This window comes from Lampetra fluviatilis, chromosome 42 (assembly GCF_964198595.1).
Source record: "Lampetra fluviatilis chromosome 42, kcLamFluv1.1, whole genome shotgun sequence".
In the NCBI taxonomy this organism is placed as follows: Eukaryota; Metazoa; Chordata; class Hyperoartia; order Petromyzontiformes; family Petromyzontidae; genus Lampetra; species Lampetra fluviatilis.
In genome coordinates this window covers 4,441,264-4,460,776 of record NC_136316.1, presented here as the reverse complement: position 1 = coordinate 4,460,776, position 19,513 = coordinate 4,441,264, and the positions used below count along the sequence as shown (strand labels likewise).

Sequence of the window (19,513 nt, the reverse complement as noted above, 5' to 3'; positions counted from 1 at the left end):
TCGTTGTTGTTGTTGTTGTTGTCGTTGTTGTCGTCGTTGTTGTTGTTGTTGTGCCTCCGCCACCGCGCGCGACACTCCCTTCACGCTGTGCACGGCGCCTGTCGCAAACGAGGCGTCGCGTCTCGAGAGGTTGCCCAGGTGAATTATTTTAATTAGAAAAATAATTAACCCGGCAGCTCCCGCACCCTCCCTCCCTCTCCCTCCTCTTCCTCCTTCTCTTGAACTCCCCAGTGGTACGCTGCACGTGTCCTACTACCGACTTCTTCTTCTTCTTGCGTACGGCTGATGATGTAGACGCAGAGAAACAGCGTCAATTTCACATTCAGGTGGTCAGGCCAGCAGATAACCGCGTCGGTCAGCGGGGTAGTTGCGTATCGCCACCGCCGCGATTGCGTCGTTACCACGTTGCACTACGGTCTCTGTTCTGGATGACCACAGTCGTGCAACCACCACCACCACCACCACTACTACGGGAGTGTTTTTAATTTGACATTTGTGTATCGGGCATCACCCGCCATCGGCTGCCACCGTGTGTGCAACGGGCTGACACGCACATTTCCGCTTGATCCTTTACGCGACAGGGCCCCCCGGTCGATGGACGTTGTGCGATGAAAAGAGACAATTTTTCAGAATTATTACGAATCATTATTCTGGACCACCTGGCGGGGGATATGCGTGCTTGTGTGTATTTATTTTATATATCGGAGGTGCGGCGAAGGACAACAAACTTAACGGCTTTTTTGTTTAGTTTGTTTGTCATTCCCCACCCCGCTTGCGCACCTCAGATTAGCACGGTTGGTACGTACGGTGCAAAAGAAGTTCAACATATACTGTCCATAGACTCAACACTACCCATAGTCTAACACTACCCATAGACTAACACCACCCATAGACTAACACTGCCCATATACTCAACACTGCCCATAGACTCAACACTGCACCATAGACTCAACACTACCCATAGACTCAGCACTGCCCATAGACTAAACACTGCCCATAGACTCAACACTGCCCATAGACTAACACTGCCCATAGACTCAACACTGCCCATAGACTCAACACTGCCCATAGACGAACACTGCCCATATACACAATACTGTCCATAGACTCAACACTGCCCATAGACTCAACACAACCCATAGACTCAACACTGCCCATCGACTCAACACTGCCCATAGACTCAACACTGCCCATAGACTAACACTGCCCATATACACAACACTGCCCATAGACTCAACACTGCCCATAGACTCAACACAACCCATAGACTCAACACTGCCCATAGACTCAACACTGCCCATAGATTCAACACTACCCATAGTCTCAACACTGCCCATAGACTCAACACTGCCCATAGACTCAACACTGCCCATAGACTCAACACTACCCATAGACTAACACTGCCCATAGACTCAACACTGCTCATAGACAAACACTACCCACAGACTAACACTACCCATAGACTAACACTGCCCATATACTCAATACTACCCATAGACTCAACACTCCCCAAAGACTCAACACTACCCATAGACTCAACACTGCACCATTGACTCAACACTACCCATAGACTCAACACTCCCCATAGACTCAACACTGCCCATAGACTCAACACTACCCATAGACTCAACACTACCCATAGACTCAACACTACCCACAGACTGAACACTGCCCATAGACTCAACACTACCCATAGACTCAACACTACCCATAGACTCAACACTACCCATAGACTCAACACTACCCATAGACTCAACACTACCCATAGACTCAACACTGCCCATAGACTCAACACTGCCCATAGACTAACACTACCCATAGACTCAACACTACCCATAGACTCAACACTACCCATAGACTCAACACTACCCATAGACTCAACACTGCCCATAGACTCAACACTGCCCATAGACTAACACTACCCATAGACTCAACACTACCCATAGACTCAACACTACCCATAGACTCAACACTACCCATAGACTCAACACTGCCCATAGACTCAACACTGCCCATAGACTAACACTACCCATAGACTCAACACTACCCATAGACTCAACACTACCCATAGACTCAACACTACCCATAGACTCAACACTGCCCATAGAGTCAACACTGCCCATAGACTCAACACTACCCATAGACTCAACACTGCCCATAGACTCAACACTGCCCATAGACTCAACACTACCCATCGACTCAACACTGCACCTCCGATTTGCACGGTCGGCCACCTACGCTGCAAAGGAACGTGGTGCCCATTCCTGGACGTGCAAACCTCCCACCCACCGCGTGTCTGGGGTCTTCATCCGTGTGGCCGAGAGTCACCTCCTGGCTGACCGCAGCATGCAAGATTCCGTCACGCCCACAGCACAGCGCAGCTCCCGACAAACGGAACGGGAGAAAGCTGTCCCAAGAGAAACGAGTTTTCAATCCGAGATTCAACACGCGGAGCGACGCAGAGGTCGCAAACGGGTTTTGATTCCTTACCCGTACCCGTACCCGGCCGCACCAGGGTCGCAAACGGGTACCCGTACCCGTACCCGGCCGTACCCGTATCCTACCCGTACCCAGCCGGGTACAGGTATCGGGTACCCGATTGCGACCTCTGGGATGAAGCCATGTTGCAGGCGCGGGTGGGTTGATTCTAGGAATTTGAATTGTGAGAAGAGACAAGACGTTGGGAAATGAGTGACAAACGGTTACTCACCAGTGACTCACGGCCTACCCGTACCCGTACCCGGCCGCACCAGGGTCGCAAACGGCTACCCGTACCCGTACCCGGCCGGGTACGGGTAGCCGGGTATCGGGTAGGGTACGGGTATCGGGTACCCGTAAATTACGCTTCCTTAGACGTGGAGCGGTGCGCCTCCCTGGGTGAGGCAATTGCAGCAGGGGCTGCGCTTTTGCCGATTTTTTTATTTTTATTTTTTTTATTTTTTTTACCTCATTGGCAAAGCCGGCCCCCCACTCGCTCCCCACCCTCTGCGTCCGCGCGCTCGCAACAGCAGATTCCCACGAGGGGCAGAGAGAGAGAGATCCGCTGCCATCGATTCACGCCTCTCGTCGTCGCCTTAAAGGTGGCGGCGTGTACCTGTTGCCTCGCTAATTGCCGGCTATTTTCTGCATCGGCCCCCTTACTCCCCCCCCCCATTATCCCCCACTACACCCCTCCACCCCCCACCCACCACCCACCCAACCCCCACCCGTGACCTCCTCCCGGTTATTTGCGTCCGAACTCTCTCTCCTCTCTTCTCGCGATCGGTGTTTTATAGATTATTTCTTTTTTACATCTTTGTTCAACCCGGGCGATGGCCCCCAACCGAGGCTAAAATCCGCGTTCCCGTCGTGGCCTTCGGAGAACTCGGATCTGAGACGGGGGCAGAGGTCGCACCGCTGGTGTCGAGAGATGCTGAGGTCCCCTTGGCTTATCTCTGGTCCGGCAACACCGGCGACGATTAATCTGAACCGGTCCTGGGCCTTCCCCATTGGTGGACTCGGACGCAAGCGAGTGCGTCAACGTCCCCACCGGGGAGGGAAAGGCGTGCCGTGCGTGGTGCTGGCCCCCGCCCCCCACTCTCTGCGTGCCGTGCCCGGAACACTTCACGGAGGATGCTCGCGAACGGCACTTTGCCCCGACAGTCTGTTAAGGCTACACGGGGGGATCCTTTGTCTTTGTACCGGCGTTGGTGACAGGTTCACAGCCTCATGGCGACCTGCTACCGGACCAAGCGCTTCCTGATGTCGCTCGCAAGCAACAAGCTGGGGCCTTGCATGCTTCTCGCCCTGAGGGGGAACTCCACCATGGTGGAGGTGAGCGTGGGGCAGGCGTGGAGAGACACGGGGAGAGATACGGAGAGAGACACACAGAGAGAGAGACACGGAGAGAGAGAGAGAGACACGGACAGAGACACACGGGGAGAGACACGGGGAGAGATACGGAGAGAGACACACGGAGAGAGAGACACGGAGAGAGAGAGAGACACGGACAGAGACACACGGGGAGAGACACGGGGAGAGATACGGAGAGAGACACACGGAGAGAGAGACACGGAGAGAGAGAGAGAGACACGGACAGAGACACACGGGGAGAGACACGGGGAGAGATACGGAGAGAGACACACGGAGAGAGAGACACGGAGAGAGAGAGAGACACGGACAGAGACACACGGGGAGAGACACGGGGAGAGATACGGAGAGAGACACACGGAGAGAGAGACACGGAGAGAGAGAGAGACACGGACAGAGACACACGGGGAGAGACACGGGGAGAGATACGGAGAGAGACACACGGAGAGAGACACGGAGAGAGAGACACGGAGAGAGAGACACGGAGAGAGAGACGGGGAGAGAAACGTTAAGAGACGCAGGGAGAGAGACGCACAGAGACACTGAGAGAGACAGAGGGAGAGACACGGAGAGGGATGCAGAGAGCCGCAACTTTTTCTTGTTCGTTAACTCGATAGAATTTTTCGCAATTTTTTTACGTTTAATTACGAAACGCCGCTTTGTGTGACCGATTCATTCCAGAAAGGCGCCGCGTGTTAACCAAAAATAAGTTGACCTTACGAGGCTTGGCAAGAGGCATGGCACGATCGCGGGAGACGAGAGGGGGGACGTGGGGAGGTTAGATTCGTCGTGGCGCGTGGATGTGTGCGTGCGTGTGACACACACACACACGGGTGTGTGTGTGTGTCTGTGTTTGTGTGTGTCATGGGGAGCGGTGGTGTAGTGGTTAGCGCGCTGCGCTACAACCCGGCGACCCGAGTTGGATTCCAGCTCACGGCAAACACCAGTGACGATCATCTGAAACGGTCCTGGGCCTCCCCTAGGTCGACTCAGCCTCAAATTAGTACCTGGTGCGGTGTGTAAACATCGCCACTGGGGAGACAAAGGCGGCCGGGCGTGGTGAGGGCCACCCACCCCCCTCGTGTGCCGTGCCGGCCTTCATAGGTGCTCCCTAACAGCACTTGCCCCTCCAGTCTGTTAAGGCTACACGGGGAATCTTTGTCTTTGTGTGTCTGTGTTTAGCTATATGTGTGTATACGCGTGTGCGTACATCACAGATCCTGTGTCGAGTTGCTCAGCTGTGTGTACGTGTGTGTGTGTACATGTGTTTGCTTGTACGTGTGTGTGTGCGTGTGCTTGTGTGTGCGTGCGTGTGTGTGTGTGCGTGCGTGCGTGTGCGTGCGTGCGCGTGCGTGCGTGTGTGCGTGCGTGCGTGTGTGTGCGTGCGCGTGCGTGCGTGTGCGTGTGTGTGCGTGTGTGCGTGCGTGTGTGTGCGTGCGTGTGTGCGTGCGTGTGTGCATGTGTGCGTGCATGTGTGTGCGTGCCACAGATCCTGTGCCTCATGCTGGAGTACGCCGTGATCGAGGTTCGCGACTCCCAGCTGCAGATCATCTCGGCGCTGCAGAGCACGGAGGAGGGGCGGCGCGTCTACGACGAGCTGTGCGAGCGACAGCGCGAGCTCCGAGAGCTGGTACCACCTACAGGCAGTGGCACAGTGACACAGTGACACACACAGTGACACAGTGACACAGGCAGTGGCACACACAGTGACACAGTGACACAGTGACACACACAGTGACATACACAGTGGCACAGTTACACAGTGGCACAGTGACACACACAGTGACACAGTGACACAGGCAGTGACACACACAGTGACACAGTGACACGGTGACACACACAGTGACACACACAGTGACATACACAGTGGCACAGTGACACAGTGACACAGTGACACACACAGTGACACAGTGACACAGGCAGTGACACACACAGTGACACAGTGACACAGTGACACACACAGTGACACAGTGACACGGGCAGTGACACACACAGTGACACAGTGACACACACAGTGACACAGTGACACAGGCAGTGACACACACAGTGACACAGTGACACACACAGTGACACAGTGACACAGGCAGTGACACACACAGTGACACAGTGACACACACAGTGACACAGTGACACAGGCAGTGACACACACAGTGACACAGTGACACACACAGTGACACACACAGTGACATACACAGTGGCACAGTGACACAGTTACACAGTGGCACAGTTACACAGTGACACAGTGACACAGGCAGTGACACACACAGTGACACGGTGACACAGACAGTGGCACAGTTACACAGTGACACACACAGTGACACAGTGACACAGGCAGTGACACACACAGTGACACAGTGACACACACAGTGACACACACAGTGACACACACAGTGGCACAGTGACACAGTTACACAGTGACACACACAGTGACACAGTGACACAGGCAGTGACACACAGTGACACGGTGACACACACAGTGACACACACAGTGACATACACAGTGGCACAGTGACACAGTGACACAGTGACACACACAGTGACACGGTGACACAGACAGTGGCACAGTTACACAGTGACACACACAGTGACACAGTGACACAGGCAGTGACACACACAGTGACACAGTGACACACACAGTGACACACACAGTGACACACACAGTGGCACAGTGACACAGTTACACAGTGACACACACAGTGACACAGTGACACAGGCAGTGACACACAGTGACACGGTGACACACACAGTGACACACACAGTGACATACACAGTGGCACAGTGACACAGTGACACAGTGACACACACAGTGACACAGTGACACAGGCAGTGACACACACAGTGACACGGTGACACACACAGTGACACACACAGTGACATACACAGTGACACAGTGACACAGTTACACAGTGATACACACAGTGACACAGTGACACGGGCAGTGACACACACAGTGACACAGTGACACACACAGTGACACAGTGACACAGGCAGTGACACACACAGTGACACAGTGACACACACAGTGACACACACAGTGACATACACAGTGGCACAGTGACACAGTGACACAGTGACACACACAGTGACACAGTGACACAGGCAGTGACACACACAGTGACACGGTGACACACACAGTGACACACACAGTGACATACACAGTGGCACAGTGACACAGTGACACAGTGATACACACAGTGACACAGTGACACAGGCAGTGACACACACAGTGACACAGTGACACACACAGTGACACACACAGTGACATACACAGTGGCACAGTGACACAGTTACACAGTGGCACAGTTACACAGTGACACAGTGACACAGGCAGTGACACACACAGTGACACGGTGACACAGACAGTTGGCACAGTTACACAGTGACACACACAGTGACACAGTGGCACACACAGTGACACAGTGACACGCACAGTGACACACACAGTGACACAGTGACACAGTGAGTGACACAGTGAGTGACACAGTGAGTTAGGGAGTGAGTGACACAGTGACACAGTGAGTGAGTGACACAGTGAGTGACACAGTGAGTGACATGGTGAAACAGGCAGTGACACAGTGAGTGACACAGTGACACAGTGACACTGTGACACAGTGAGTGAGTGACACAGTGACACTGACTGTAACAGACTGTTGGGGCAAGTGCTGTTAGCGAGCAGCACCGATGAAGGCCGGCACGGCACACGAGGGGGTGGGGTGGCCAGCACCACGCCCGGCCGCCTGTTTATGCATCACACCAGGTACTCATTTGAGGCTGAGTCGACCTAGGAGAAGCCCAGGACCGGTTCAGACAATCGTCACTGTTGTTGGCCTCGAGTGGGAATGGAACTCTCGTCGCTGGGATCGTAGCGCAGCGTGCTAACCGTTACCCTCCCGCTCCACACTGCAGACATACACAGACATTTACCCTCTATTACCTCCTTGCCTGCGTGAAGTCACCACCACGCTCGGTGACGTCACCACTGCCCTGTGACGTCACCACCCCATTGTGACGTCACCACCCCGTTGTGACGTTGCCACTATGATGCCCACTGACCTGTCTGCCCTTTGCTACCTGACCTCTGCAGCAGAAGAAAGGGGGCCCCATCAGACTGAGCCTGCCCACCAAGACCACGGTGAGGAACCACAGCCTCAGAGACACACACACAAACTCACACACACACACAGAGACACACACACAGACACACACAGACACACACACACAGAGACTCATACACACACACACAGCCTCACACACACACAGAGACTCTCACACACAGAGACTCTCACACACAGAGACACACACACAAACTCACACACACACACAGAGACACACACACACACACAGAGACACACACACAGACACACACACACAGAGACTCATACACACACACACAGCCTCACACACACACAGAGACTCTCTCACACAGAGACTCTCACACACAGAGACACACACACAGAAACACACACACACACAGCCTCACACACACACAGCCTCACACACACAGAGACTCACACACACACAGCCTCACACACACACACAAACTCACACACACACAGAGACACACACACACACACAGAGACACACACACACATAGACACACACAGAGAGACACACACACATAGACACACACACAGACTCACACACACACAGACTCACACACACACAGACTCAAACACACAGAGACTCACACACACACAACAACCGCCATTCACCACTAAGTGGCGGTGACGTCACCACGACGCTTGTGCCAGGCTATGTGCACGTTGAGGCCACGTGAAGTGTCTCACGTACACACAGAGACTCACACACATATTAAAAACATGTTTAATAAAAATAATTAAAATGAAAACAAGGATTTAACCTCGGTTACCCTCATAACCCACAGCCCCCGCGTGCTTCCCGCTTGGCCACTGAGCACGGTGGTGACGTCACAGGGCAGTGGTGACGTCACCGAGCGCTGTGGTTGATTTCACAGCAAAGTGGCAACGTCACAACGGGGTGGTGACGTCACAGGGCAGTGGTGATGTCACCGAGCGTGGTGGTGACTTCACAGCATAGTGGCAACGTCACAACGGGGTGGTGACGTCACAGGGCGGTGGTGACGTCACCGAGCATGGTGGTGACTTCACAGCATAGTGGTAACGTCACAACGGGATGGTGACGTCACAGGGCAGTGGTGACGTCACAGGGTTCGCACGTGGTCATGGAGCCCCGGGGAAAGGAGCTCAGCCAGCAGCTGGCTGAGCAACTTGAGGCATCGATTATTTTCTCACAGGAGCATGACGATTATTGTCATCGAAAACTTCCGAGCATCAGCTCGAGTGGCAGAGCGTTGAGGGGGAATCCCTGCGGGTGCGTGGTGTTTATTCCCTCTCCCCCCCCCCCCCTGTCTCCCCCCCTCCGTCGCCAGGACACGGACGTGGCGAAGCTGCTCAGCTCGGGCTCGTTTGGGAACCTGGAGAACCTGAGCCTGGCGTTCACGCGCGTCACCAGCGCCTGTGCCAAGTTCATCATCAAGCTGCCCGCACTCAAGCAGCTCAACCTGTGGTCCACTCAGGTGCGGGCCACCCCACCCCGCCCCCTCTACCCCCCCCTACCCCGCCCCCTCTACCCCCCCCCCACCCCCTCTAACCCCCCTACCCCCTGCCCCACCTTGTGGGTAATTTTTCAAGCGTGGTAAAATTGGACCGTGGTTGTGTATGGTGCCTGCGTGGTGCGTGTGTGTGTGTGTGTCGTGTCTGTGTGCGGCGTGGTGCGGTGTGGTGTGTGCGTGCGGTGTGGTGTGTGTGGTGTGCGGTGCGGTGTGTGCGTGCGGTGTGTGCGCGCGTGCGTAGTTCGGCGACGCCGGGTTGATCCAGCTCTCGGAGCACCTCTCCTCACTGCAGGTGCTCAACCTGTGTGAGACTCCGGTGACGGACGACGGCCTCCTCTCGCTCACCGGTAAAACGCACGCACACACACGCGCACTCACGTGCACGCACACACACGCACACACGCGTGTCCCGTGGGCGTGTCTCGTGGGGTGATGACGAGTGCGTTGCGTGTCTCCTCCTCGTCGTCGTCGCCGTGGCCGCCGCGTGGTCTGGCTCAGCGCTGGTGAACCTCTACAGCCTCAACCTGAACAGCACCAAGCTCTCGGCCGACACCTATGAAGTGCTCAAGGTGAGCGCGCACGCGCCCAGCGTTCTGCCGTGGCGTGTGTGTCAATCTCAGAGTACCTGGTGCGGTGTAGTAAACATCGCCACTGGGGAGACAAAGGCGGCCGGGCGTGGTGCTAGCCTCCCCACCCCCTCCTGTGCCGTTCCAGCCTTCATAGGGTGCTACTCGCTAACAGCACTTGCCCCAACAGTCTGTTAAGGCTGTTACGGGGGGTGTGTGTATTTGTTTGTCTGTGTGTGCACCTACGTACGTGAGCATGGGGTGGGGAGCGGTCGGTGCACTGCGCTACGGACCCCGCGACCCCAGTTCGATTCCCGCTCAAGGCCAACACCGGCGACGATTACCTGAATTGCTCCTGGGCCTCCCCTAGGTCGACTCGGTCACAAAAACGAGTCCCTGGTGCGGTGTGTAAAACGTCGCCACTGGGGAGACGAAGGATGCCGGGCGTGGTGCTGGCCACCGCTTCGTGTGCCGTGCCGGCCTTCGTAGGTGCTCGCTAACAGCACTTGCCCCGACAGTCTGTTAGGGCTATATGGGGGGTCTCTGCGTTTGTACATCTACACAATGCTGTTGCCGTTGTTGCTGCCGCCGCTACCACCCCCTAATCCACGGCTCCCTTCTGGCATCGTCTCGTCCGCAGGCCAAGCTGCCGAACCTGCAGGAGGTGGACATCCGTTACACGGACGCTTGGTGACAGTGGGCGAGCGGGACGGGGAGGGAGGGGGAGGGTGGTGGGGGCAGGGGGGGAGATTAGTGAGAGATAGTTCCGAGTGTGGCTGGATGCCACGTGACTCTTTATAAATGTAAAAAAAAAAATATTTTTTTTCCCGTTAATTTTATATTTTTTCATTTTTGCGTCACATTCCGCTGAACAAAAAAAACCCTGTGAGTCTGGCGGTCGTGGCGGCGGCGGCGGCGGCGGCGGCGGGCACAGTAGGGGAGAACAGCCGGTGCATCTGCCAGTCGTCATCTCAGTCAGTCAACCCACGTCCGTCCCGTGACCTCCCGCCGGCGAGGCCTTCCGCACCCAGCCCGGCACAAGCGCCACGGTGACGTCACCGCCACTCAGTGGCCAATTGGCGGCTGTTGTTGTTGGTGGTGGTGGTGGTTGTGGCGGGCGGTTTGGGCAAAGCAGTAACCGCAAAAACTCAGCACGTGTCGCGCGCCGTTGCTGCAGATGCTCGTGCTGCCATCAGCACCGCCGCTGCCATCAGCACCGCCAATGCCAACATCGTAAACCGCCTGCTGCTGATACCCACACTGTCATTAGCACTGCCACCAATGCCTCTATCGCTTCCACCACCACTACCACCAACATCTGTGTCATCGCTGCTCGAAATATCATCATCATCTTCAGCAGCACTGAACTATTTTAATCGCCACCACCAATGCGATTAAACCGTATTACTGATCATCAGCACTACCCACACTACCATCAGCAGTGGTGAGCTGATCGCCCGAGAAAAAGAGGCAATGCTCAGTGTGGTCTCATTGGGCCCGTATTTATATCGCCTGGTTAAATAAAGGATGCGAAATCATCATCACCACCACCACCACCACTAATAGTGTCATCGGTCAGACTGATGTCAATGCTGTCTCACCAATGCTATCATCAGCAGTGACAGTGCTACTGTCATCGGTGCCGCCAACACCCTCATCGGCACTGTTGTCACATAGGACTGTCACTACCATCATCATCGTCGCCAACGTCATCTCTACCACCATCACGAAAACAAGACAAAGATCCCCCCGTGTAGCCTTAACAGACTGTTGGGGCAAGTGCTGTTAACGAGCACTTGTGAAGGCCGGCACGGCACACGAGGGGGTGGGTGGCCGGCACCACGCCCGACCACCTTTGTCTCCCCAGTGGCGATGTTTACACACCGCACCAGGTACTCGTTGGAGGCTGAGTCGACCTAGGAGAGGCCAAGGACCGGCTCAGAGAATTGTTACTGGTGTTGACCGTGAGCGGGATTCGAACTCGGGTCACCGGGTTCACAGCGCAGCGCACTAACCACTACGCCACCGCTCCCCACGCCGCCACCACCGCCACCATCATCACCGCCACCATCAGCCTCCATCGTGAGCACTATCATCATTGTCACCATCGCCGCCACCGCCATCATCGCCACCAGCAGTGGTGGCAATCCCCGGGGCAATATCACGGCAGAGAGATGCAGGTTCACCGCGCTCACGACCGCGATGAATTGGGGCATCGGAGGGCAAGGGAGAGTGGTGCGTTTGCGTGTGCGAAGAGCGTACACGCCACGCCGACGGGCACCGACGGGCACCGAACGACGGCCACACAAGACGGCGCCGTCGGTATTCACCGCTGTGCCGCCGCTGTTGCTGGCTTTCTCGGGTCGTGCCGCCGTGCAGGTTCGGCACGATGTCCGACGTTTCGGTCCGCGGTACACACCCCCCCCCCCCACCCCAAAAAAAATTAGGTCAGAGAGCTACGAATAGTGGTTAAGAATTTTGTGATTTGCAAAGAAAAATTCTCATCGTGACCTTAAATGGGAGGGTGGGGAGGGAGCGGGGGGGGGGTGGCAGTTCAATGTTTAGACCCCGACTCATTCATTACATCTGTCCCAGGGTGACTGTGGTCATCCGGCACACCACATCCAGTTTACAGCTCACGGTTCACCACGTGTCACGTGCGCGTCAGGTGTCACGTGACAGCCGGGACATTGCCCCTCACCCGGCACGCCCCACGCCCTCGATACCACTCGCTGTGCCCCCTCGCGACTGACACCCGCGTCCAGTTCACCGTTGACCTGTTGAGATATTTCCGCACCCCTGCACATCGCGTCCTAGGTACCTCTCACTGTGGCTGGGGTGGGTGGGGGGGGGCTACCGGTCTCCCCCACGTGAACCACTACTCCGTTCTTGCGTTAGAGTGAACTTTGTTTTTTAAATATTTTTTCCAGTTCAGGTGGCGGCAGCGTGTACAAACCGTTTGGACCAGCGCTCCCGTTTTTTCCTGTCGAAATTAAAACACTGAACAATTACACTGGTCAACACACTTTTTCTGGCATAAGGTATTCCAACGGTTTGTAAGGTAATTTTGGGGTGCTGATTCTAAATCTGGCATCAGTTTTTGTCTATCACATGAGGGTTTTGAGATATCAAATATTGCATTTTCAATAAAAACTGCAGAAGAAAAATATTAAATAAATGTGGATATCTACATAAAATGATATTATAAACACACTATCCTAAAAATACAGCACCATATTTTAACACTGAAGCAGTCACTCGCAACAACTTGCAACCATAAGTGACAGAGTTAATTTCGGGTAAAATCAATGAAAATGGGGTATGCCGATAGCCTAAAAATGATGTGATAGAGCAAATCTGAGATCAGATTTGGAATCAGCACCCTGAAATTAGTCTAAAACAGCTGCAAAAGTCCAGGCCAGAAAAAAATGTTTTTGTTTTTGTTGACCAGTGTAATTCTTAGTTGACCAGTTAAGGCCACATTGAGCTATTTGGCTCTAATCTAGATTTCAAGTTTTCGTGACTGCAGGGATCCATACTCTTTGGTTCTTTCGGTAAAGTCACGTGGGTATAAAATAGAATAAATTAAATCACGACGTTTCGATTGCAACACAAGCAATCATCATCAGGTGGGAAAATCACAGATTTTTTTTTTATTTGGCTCCATTTCAGAAGCTGTCTGGCTGCCACGAATTATATCTCGACCAAGTGGGCTTATCATCAAGCGGAAATTTATAGCAGCCAACTACTCTTTAACGCGTGATGTTGAGTCTAATTGCGGAAGGGAAAAACCGCGGGACCTGGAGAAAAATCCACGCGACCACGGGGAGAGAGAGAGATATTCAAAACTCCACATATACAGCAGGCGTCAGGGTCGGGATCGAACCCACGACCTCTTGTATACCAGGCGAGGTAGTTAACATCTCACCACCATGGCGCGTTAATCCACACATACCTTTCAAATACCTCTCGTGACACCAGGTGGCATAAAAGCAAACCTGACACGATTGTTCATTCCTCTCCTGTGCTTTCTTCGCTGTATTTATTATTATTATATATATTAAACAAACAAACAAAAACGTTTAATGCATAATAGTTAAGTAAGGTTTTAGCTATCGTTAACATTTTTTTCAAGGGGACTTATAGAATTCGTAGCAGATATTGCCAAGCGCAGGAAGTGCAATACCCGTGAACCACACTCGTGGCCTGCATTGCGCATTTATCGACGGAACTGGCCCATATTTTATATCCGATACCCAACTTTTTTCCACTGGCACATCCGAGGCGAGCCAGCGGGGCTTGGCCCTCGCGGTTTCGGACGGGGTGTTTTTTCTTTTTCCACTGGACATTTGCCAACCTGAGCCATGACCCAACCGCGATGACACGCCAGCCTGACAAAGAAGACGTCCGATTAGCGCGGTTGAGTACGTAGGGCGCGAAAGAAGTTCAACGTACGTACGAGCGCGCATACGTCTGAATCGGGCTTGGGGCCAGGCAGGGCCAGGGACGGGGTTAACAGCCTGTCGGCTGCGCGTTACTCGGTACGCCCGTGTGCGGACACGGCATTACCGAGTTGCCCACACGCGTTTCCACTCGTGTGGCATCGGCGGCACGGCACGGCTTCTGCGGTGGATATAAACGATGTCGGCCGCCACCCTGAGCTGCTGTCGGGCTTGGCTCGGCTCGGTTGTGCAGTGGAAAAGACAAGAGGTGTGCCGGGCGTTGAGCATAATGTCGAGACGGTATCCCGCAAAGGCCTACCTTAGCTTTGTTCGAATTTGCGCACAGGTGCCCATCAAGGTGTCATTCGCCGTCAATGTGTTTCTCATTGGGACGCAGTTTGAGCTACGGTTGGTTGAAAGCGTGGTCCCCGCTTTTTTTATTTATCTGAAAAAAATTGGACCGATGCACGGATGATAATGCGTTTTTTTAAATAATTTCGAAATTATGACGTCACGGGAAATGACGTCACCTATCAATGAAGAAAGACCATTACGCGAAACGTCAGTTTTATATAAAAATGTGAAATTCCACACAGTTATTGACGAATGTACGCTTTACGAATTTTTTTAACAATGCAGTTTCAACCGCTGTCTTAAGTAGAATTATTCAACGTCTGGATGATACCTTGTTGACACCCTATATCATTGCCGTATGTGTGTTTCATCATCATCATCATCAACAGCAGCAGCTATGCTCAATCCACTGCTAGATGAAGGCTTCTCTTGCAAGCCACCATCACCGCCATCTCTCGTCACGAGTGTGCCAATCCACCGGGCGCTGGCTCTCCACACTCACCACTCACCGCCCACTCACCACCCACCCACTCACCAACCCACCAACTCACTCACCGCCCACCCACTCACGTACCGCCCACTCACTCACCCACCCACTCACCACCCACCGACTCACCGCCCATTCACCACCCACTCACTCACTCACCTACTGACCACCCACCCACTCACCGCCCACTCACCACCCACTCACCCACCAACTCACTCACCGCCCACTCACCCATCCACTCACTTACCGCCCACTCGCCACCCACTCACCACCCACTCACCCACCCACCGCCCACTCACCACCCATCCACTCACCAATCCACTCACTCACTCACCGCCCACTCACCACCCACCCACTCACTTACCGCCCATTCACCACCCACTCACTCCCCCACCCACCAACTCACTCACCGCCCACTCACCCCCCACCCACCCACTCACTCACTTACCGCCCACTCACCACCCACTCACCCACCCACTCACCGCCCACTCACCACCCACTCACCCACCCACTCACCCACCCACTCACCACCCACCCACTCACCCACCCACTCACCGCCCACCCACTCATTTACCGCCCACTCACCACCCACTCACCCACTCACCACCCACCCACTCACTTACCGCCCATTCACCACCCACTCACTCACTCCCCCACCCACCAACTCACTCACCGCCCACTCACCACCCACCCACTCACTCACTTACCGCCCACTCACCACCCACTCACCGCCCACTCACCACCCACTCACCGCCCACCCACTCACTCACCGCCCACTCACCACCCACCCACCGCCCATTCACCACCCACTCATTCACCAACCCACCCACTCACTCACCCACCCACCCACTCACCCACTCGCCACCCACTCACCCACCCACTCACCCACTCACTCACCACCCACCCACTCACTCACCACCCACCCACTCACTCACCACCCACCCACTCGCCACCCACTCACTCACTCACCACCCACCCACTCACCACTCACCCACTCACCGCCCACCCACTCACTCACTCACTCACCACCCACCCACTCACCACCCACCCACTCACCACCCACCCACTCACCTCCCACCCACTCGCCACCCACTCACACACGAGAGCCGATTCCATCGTCGCTCCATCTCCGCGTCTCACGTGCCCTGCACTCCCCGGTTCCTCACGACCGCAGACCATCTCGGACCCCCTCCCGGTGTCAGCTCGTGTAGTAACCGTGACATTGCGAACCATGGTTGATGGTGTTAACGATTGTGATGATGATGCCGACGACGATGATGATGATGACGATTTCGATGATGATGATCGTGGTCTTTAATGGGAACGCTTAAATGCAGGTCAGACATCATCATCATCGGGGCGAGTTCTGTTTACCTCAGAGGCATTTCCGCGTCGTGTTAATCCCCATTAGTCGAAGATAAACAACAGCCATTTACGGAAATTCGTTACGACCGGATTGTCCGTCAACATTCTGAAGATAATTATTTTGTATTTATTGAAAGAAATTGTTAAATTGTCTTGGCTCTCCCCCCCCCTCCCTTTTAGAAGTGTAATTATTGATACTGTTGTTTTCGATTAATTACACGTACGTAGAAGTTTATCAGTTAATCTCAACATACCAAACAAAATTCCAGTGACGTCGAGTTGGGGAATTTGTACAAATTTTACGGCAAAAAAGCATCGCTATATTTCACTTTATTCGACCTTAAGCTTTTAAAAAAAATAAAACGTATTTATAAAAAAAAAAGTCCCAGATTTCAGATATGATAAAAAAATATATATACAAAAAAATTGTGTTCAATTAAAAAAACAAATCCCAACTCACATGCACTTACGATAATAAAAAAAAAACATTTTTTTTTTACCCTCGTAAATGTATAACTTTGTCGCTCCACTGCTGGATGAAAGTCTTTCTTACCCACACGTCTGTGTCGGTCAGGGCCCGGGGGGGGGGGAGGGGAGAGGGGGGGGAGGAGTGGTGTGTGGGATTATTCGACCATACTTCACCACTGCGGTCAGTGCGGGTTGTCCAGCTGCCGCTCGCCACTGATGTTAGTCGTGACCTCTGTGCCACGGGCCCCACAGCCGCATTTTAACAGGGGGCCTTTACAGAGCCCCCCCCCTCTCTCCCAATTAGCCCAGTGTGCGTCACGCATGCTCCTCGCGTAAACAGCGACAAAGGAAGTTTATTCGGTGTTCCCGTACATTTCGTTGTGACGAGTCTCTCTTTTTTTGTTGTTGTTTAAACTTTTTTGAAAGGCAAAAAAAAAATCTGATTTTTAATTTTCATATTTTGATACTGTCAACAACAACAACAATCCCGTAGATAATAGCTGCTCGAACCGAGCTATGGGTGTTCTCATTCTTGCAATTGTTCCCTATAACTTGTTCGCCTTCTGGAGTCGTTCTCTGGTCTGCCACTGGTGGTTGAGACGAGGCGAGAACGAAGGCTGCTATCTCTCCGTTGTAGGCCAATCGGTTTCAAAAGAACGAGCGTAAATTTTTTTTTCTTATTCTTGATTTAAAGCTTTCGTGACTGCAGGGATTCATCTTCTTGGTTCTTTCGGTAAAGTCACGTAGAAGGGAAATAATAAAATAATTAAAAATAAAACATAATAAAATAATTCTCACGACGTTTCGGCCACAACGCAAGCAGCCGTCCTCAGGTGAAGAACAGGTCTGCATTTCCCATAAATATGCTAAATTCCTCTTGATATGCAAATTCCTTTGTCAAGGCGCCCCCTCCCCCTCTAACCCAGCTTAAATATACGCTGTCAAGCCTGGTGGTGCCCATTCAGACGCTGTCTTTCCGACAGACCTGTTCTTCACCTGAGGACGGCTGCTTGCGTTGTGGCCGAAACGTCGTGAGAATTATTTTATTATGTTTCATTTTTATTATTTTATTATTTCCCTTCTACGTGACTTTACCGAAAGAACCAAGAAGAAGAGGGGCACGTTTGTCTGAGTGTTTTGCCACAACTACCTGTGTGGGCAATGCAGACTTGATTCCCTGCAACAACAAAAAAAGGTTTGAACATTTTAACACGAACGCCTGTTTTAATTGCCAAAAAGGGTAACAACCCCCCCACCCCCCCGTTATTCTTCCTAGTTAATTAATTTTTTTAATTTCTCATACGGCCGAGTCGGTGCACGTCAAACACCGAGAAGTCTGGGTTCCAATCCGGTTTCAGCTCTCGCGTGAGTGTCCGAGCCTGCCTGTGGACGTCTCTGTGTTGCGTGGATTCTCTGCTACTCTGCCTTCACATCTCTCTCTCTCTCTCTCCCTGTCAACCCACGCCTCGCTTCGTGGGGGGCGCGGCGGCTGCATTGGCCATACTTCACCACGCTGGTCTGTGCGGGTCAGAGGTCGTAAACGGGTTTTGATTCCTTACCCGTACCCGTACCCGGCCGCACCAGGGTCGCAAATGGGTACCCGTACCCGGCCGGGTACAGGTAGCCGTATCCTACCCGAAATGAGTGACAAACGGTTACTCACCAGTGACTCACGGCCTACCCGTACCCGTACCCGGCCGCACCAGGGTCGCAAGCGGCTACCCGTACCCGGCCGGGTACGGGTAGCCGGGTATCGGGTAGGGTACGGGTATCGGGTACCCGTTTGCGACCTCTGGTGCGGGTTGGTGAAGGTCGCGGTGTGGGTGTGCGGTGCGGGGGTTGGTGGGGGGGGGGAGTCGGTTCACTTTGCCACTGTTGTTGACCTTGCACGGGAATCGAACTCGGGTTCCCGGGGTTCGAAGCGCGGAGGTTTGCTGCGTCCGTCCACTCTTTAGTAAGGGATTACAAATTATTCATTTTTTGTGTTGTCTTAAAAAGTCACCGCATTCATCACGAAGACTGCCTTATTACAACAGACAGATGTAGACCGTAAGGCTGACGTTTCAGGATATGACCCTTCTTCAAGAGCGCAGAGAGACCGACTTCGTAGTCTTGAGACGGCACTTTGCACTGGGGGGTGGCGGGAGTGAGGGCTGAAGAAACCGGAACGCATCAAGAAAGTCAACAAATTGGAACAATTGTTGTTGTGTGTCAACGGACGTGCGATCAGTTGCCCTAATTGTACACCGTGAGCATACAACTGCACCTGACTCTGCTCTTGAGCAACCCCCGAGTCGCCAATGGAAACCTCTTGCCTTTTAAGCCCCTCTCCACCCGTCTATGCGGCACGCGATGAAGAGTCTGTTCGGAGCAGTGTGCCCGTCCCGTT

The 19,513-nt window shown here is 53.5% G+C and overlaps 1 protein-coding gene across 2 annotated transcripts in view; it reads left to right on the top strand.

The window, feature by feature from the left end:
- Window positions 1-10,717, top strand: part of LOC144946659 (C-Maf-inducing protein-like) — a 97,496-nt gene extending 86,779 nt beyond the window's left edge. For both annotated transcript variants that reach the window (XM_078875729.1, XM_078875728.1), the window contains 7 exons: window positions 3,697-3,813; window positions 5,339-5,479; window positions 7,934-7,981; window positions 9,260-9,406; window positions 9,684-9,789; window positions 9,941-10,011; window positions 10,649-10,717. In XM_078875729.1, coding sequence (XP_078731855.1) covers window positions 3,697-3,813; window positions 5,339-5,479; window positions 7,934-7,981; window positions 9,260-9,406; window positions 9,684-9,789; window positions 9,941-10,011; window positions 10,649-10,702 — 684 coding nt within the window. In that variant the 3' untranslated portion in view covers window positions 10,703-10,717. The remainder of the gene's footprint in view (window positions 1-3,696; window positions 3,814-5,338; window positions 5,480-7,933; window positions 7,982-9,259; window positions 9,407-9,683; window positions 9,790-9,940; window positions 10,012-10,648) is intronic.
- The last annotated feature ends 8,796 nt before the right edge of the window (window positions 10,718-19,513 follow it).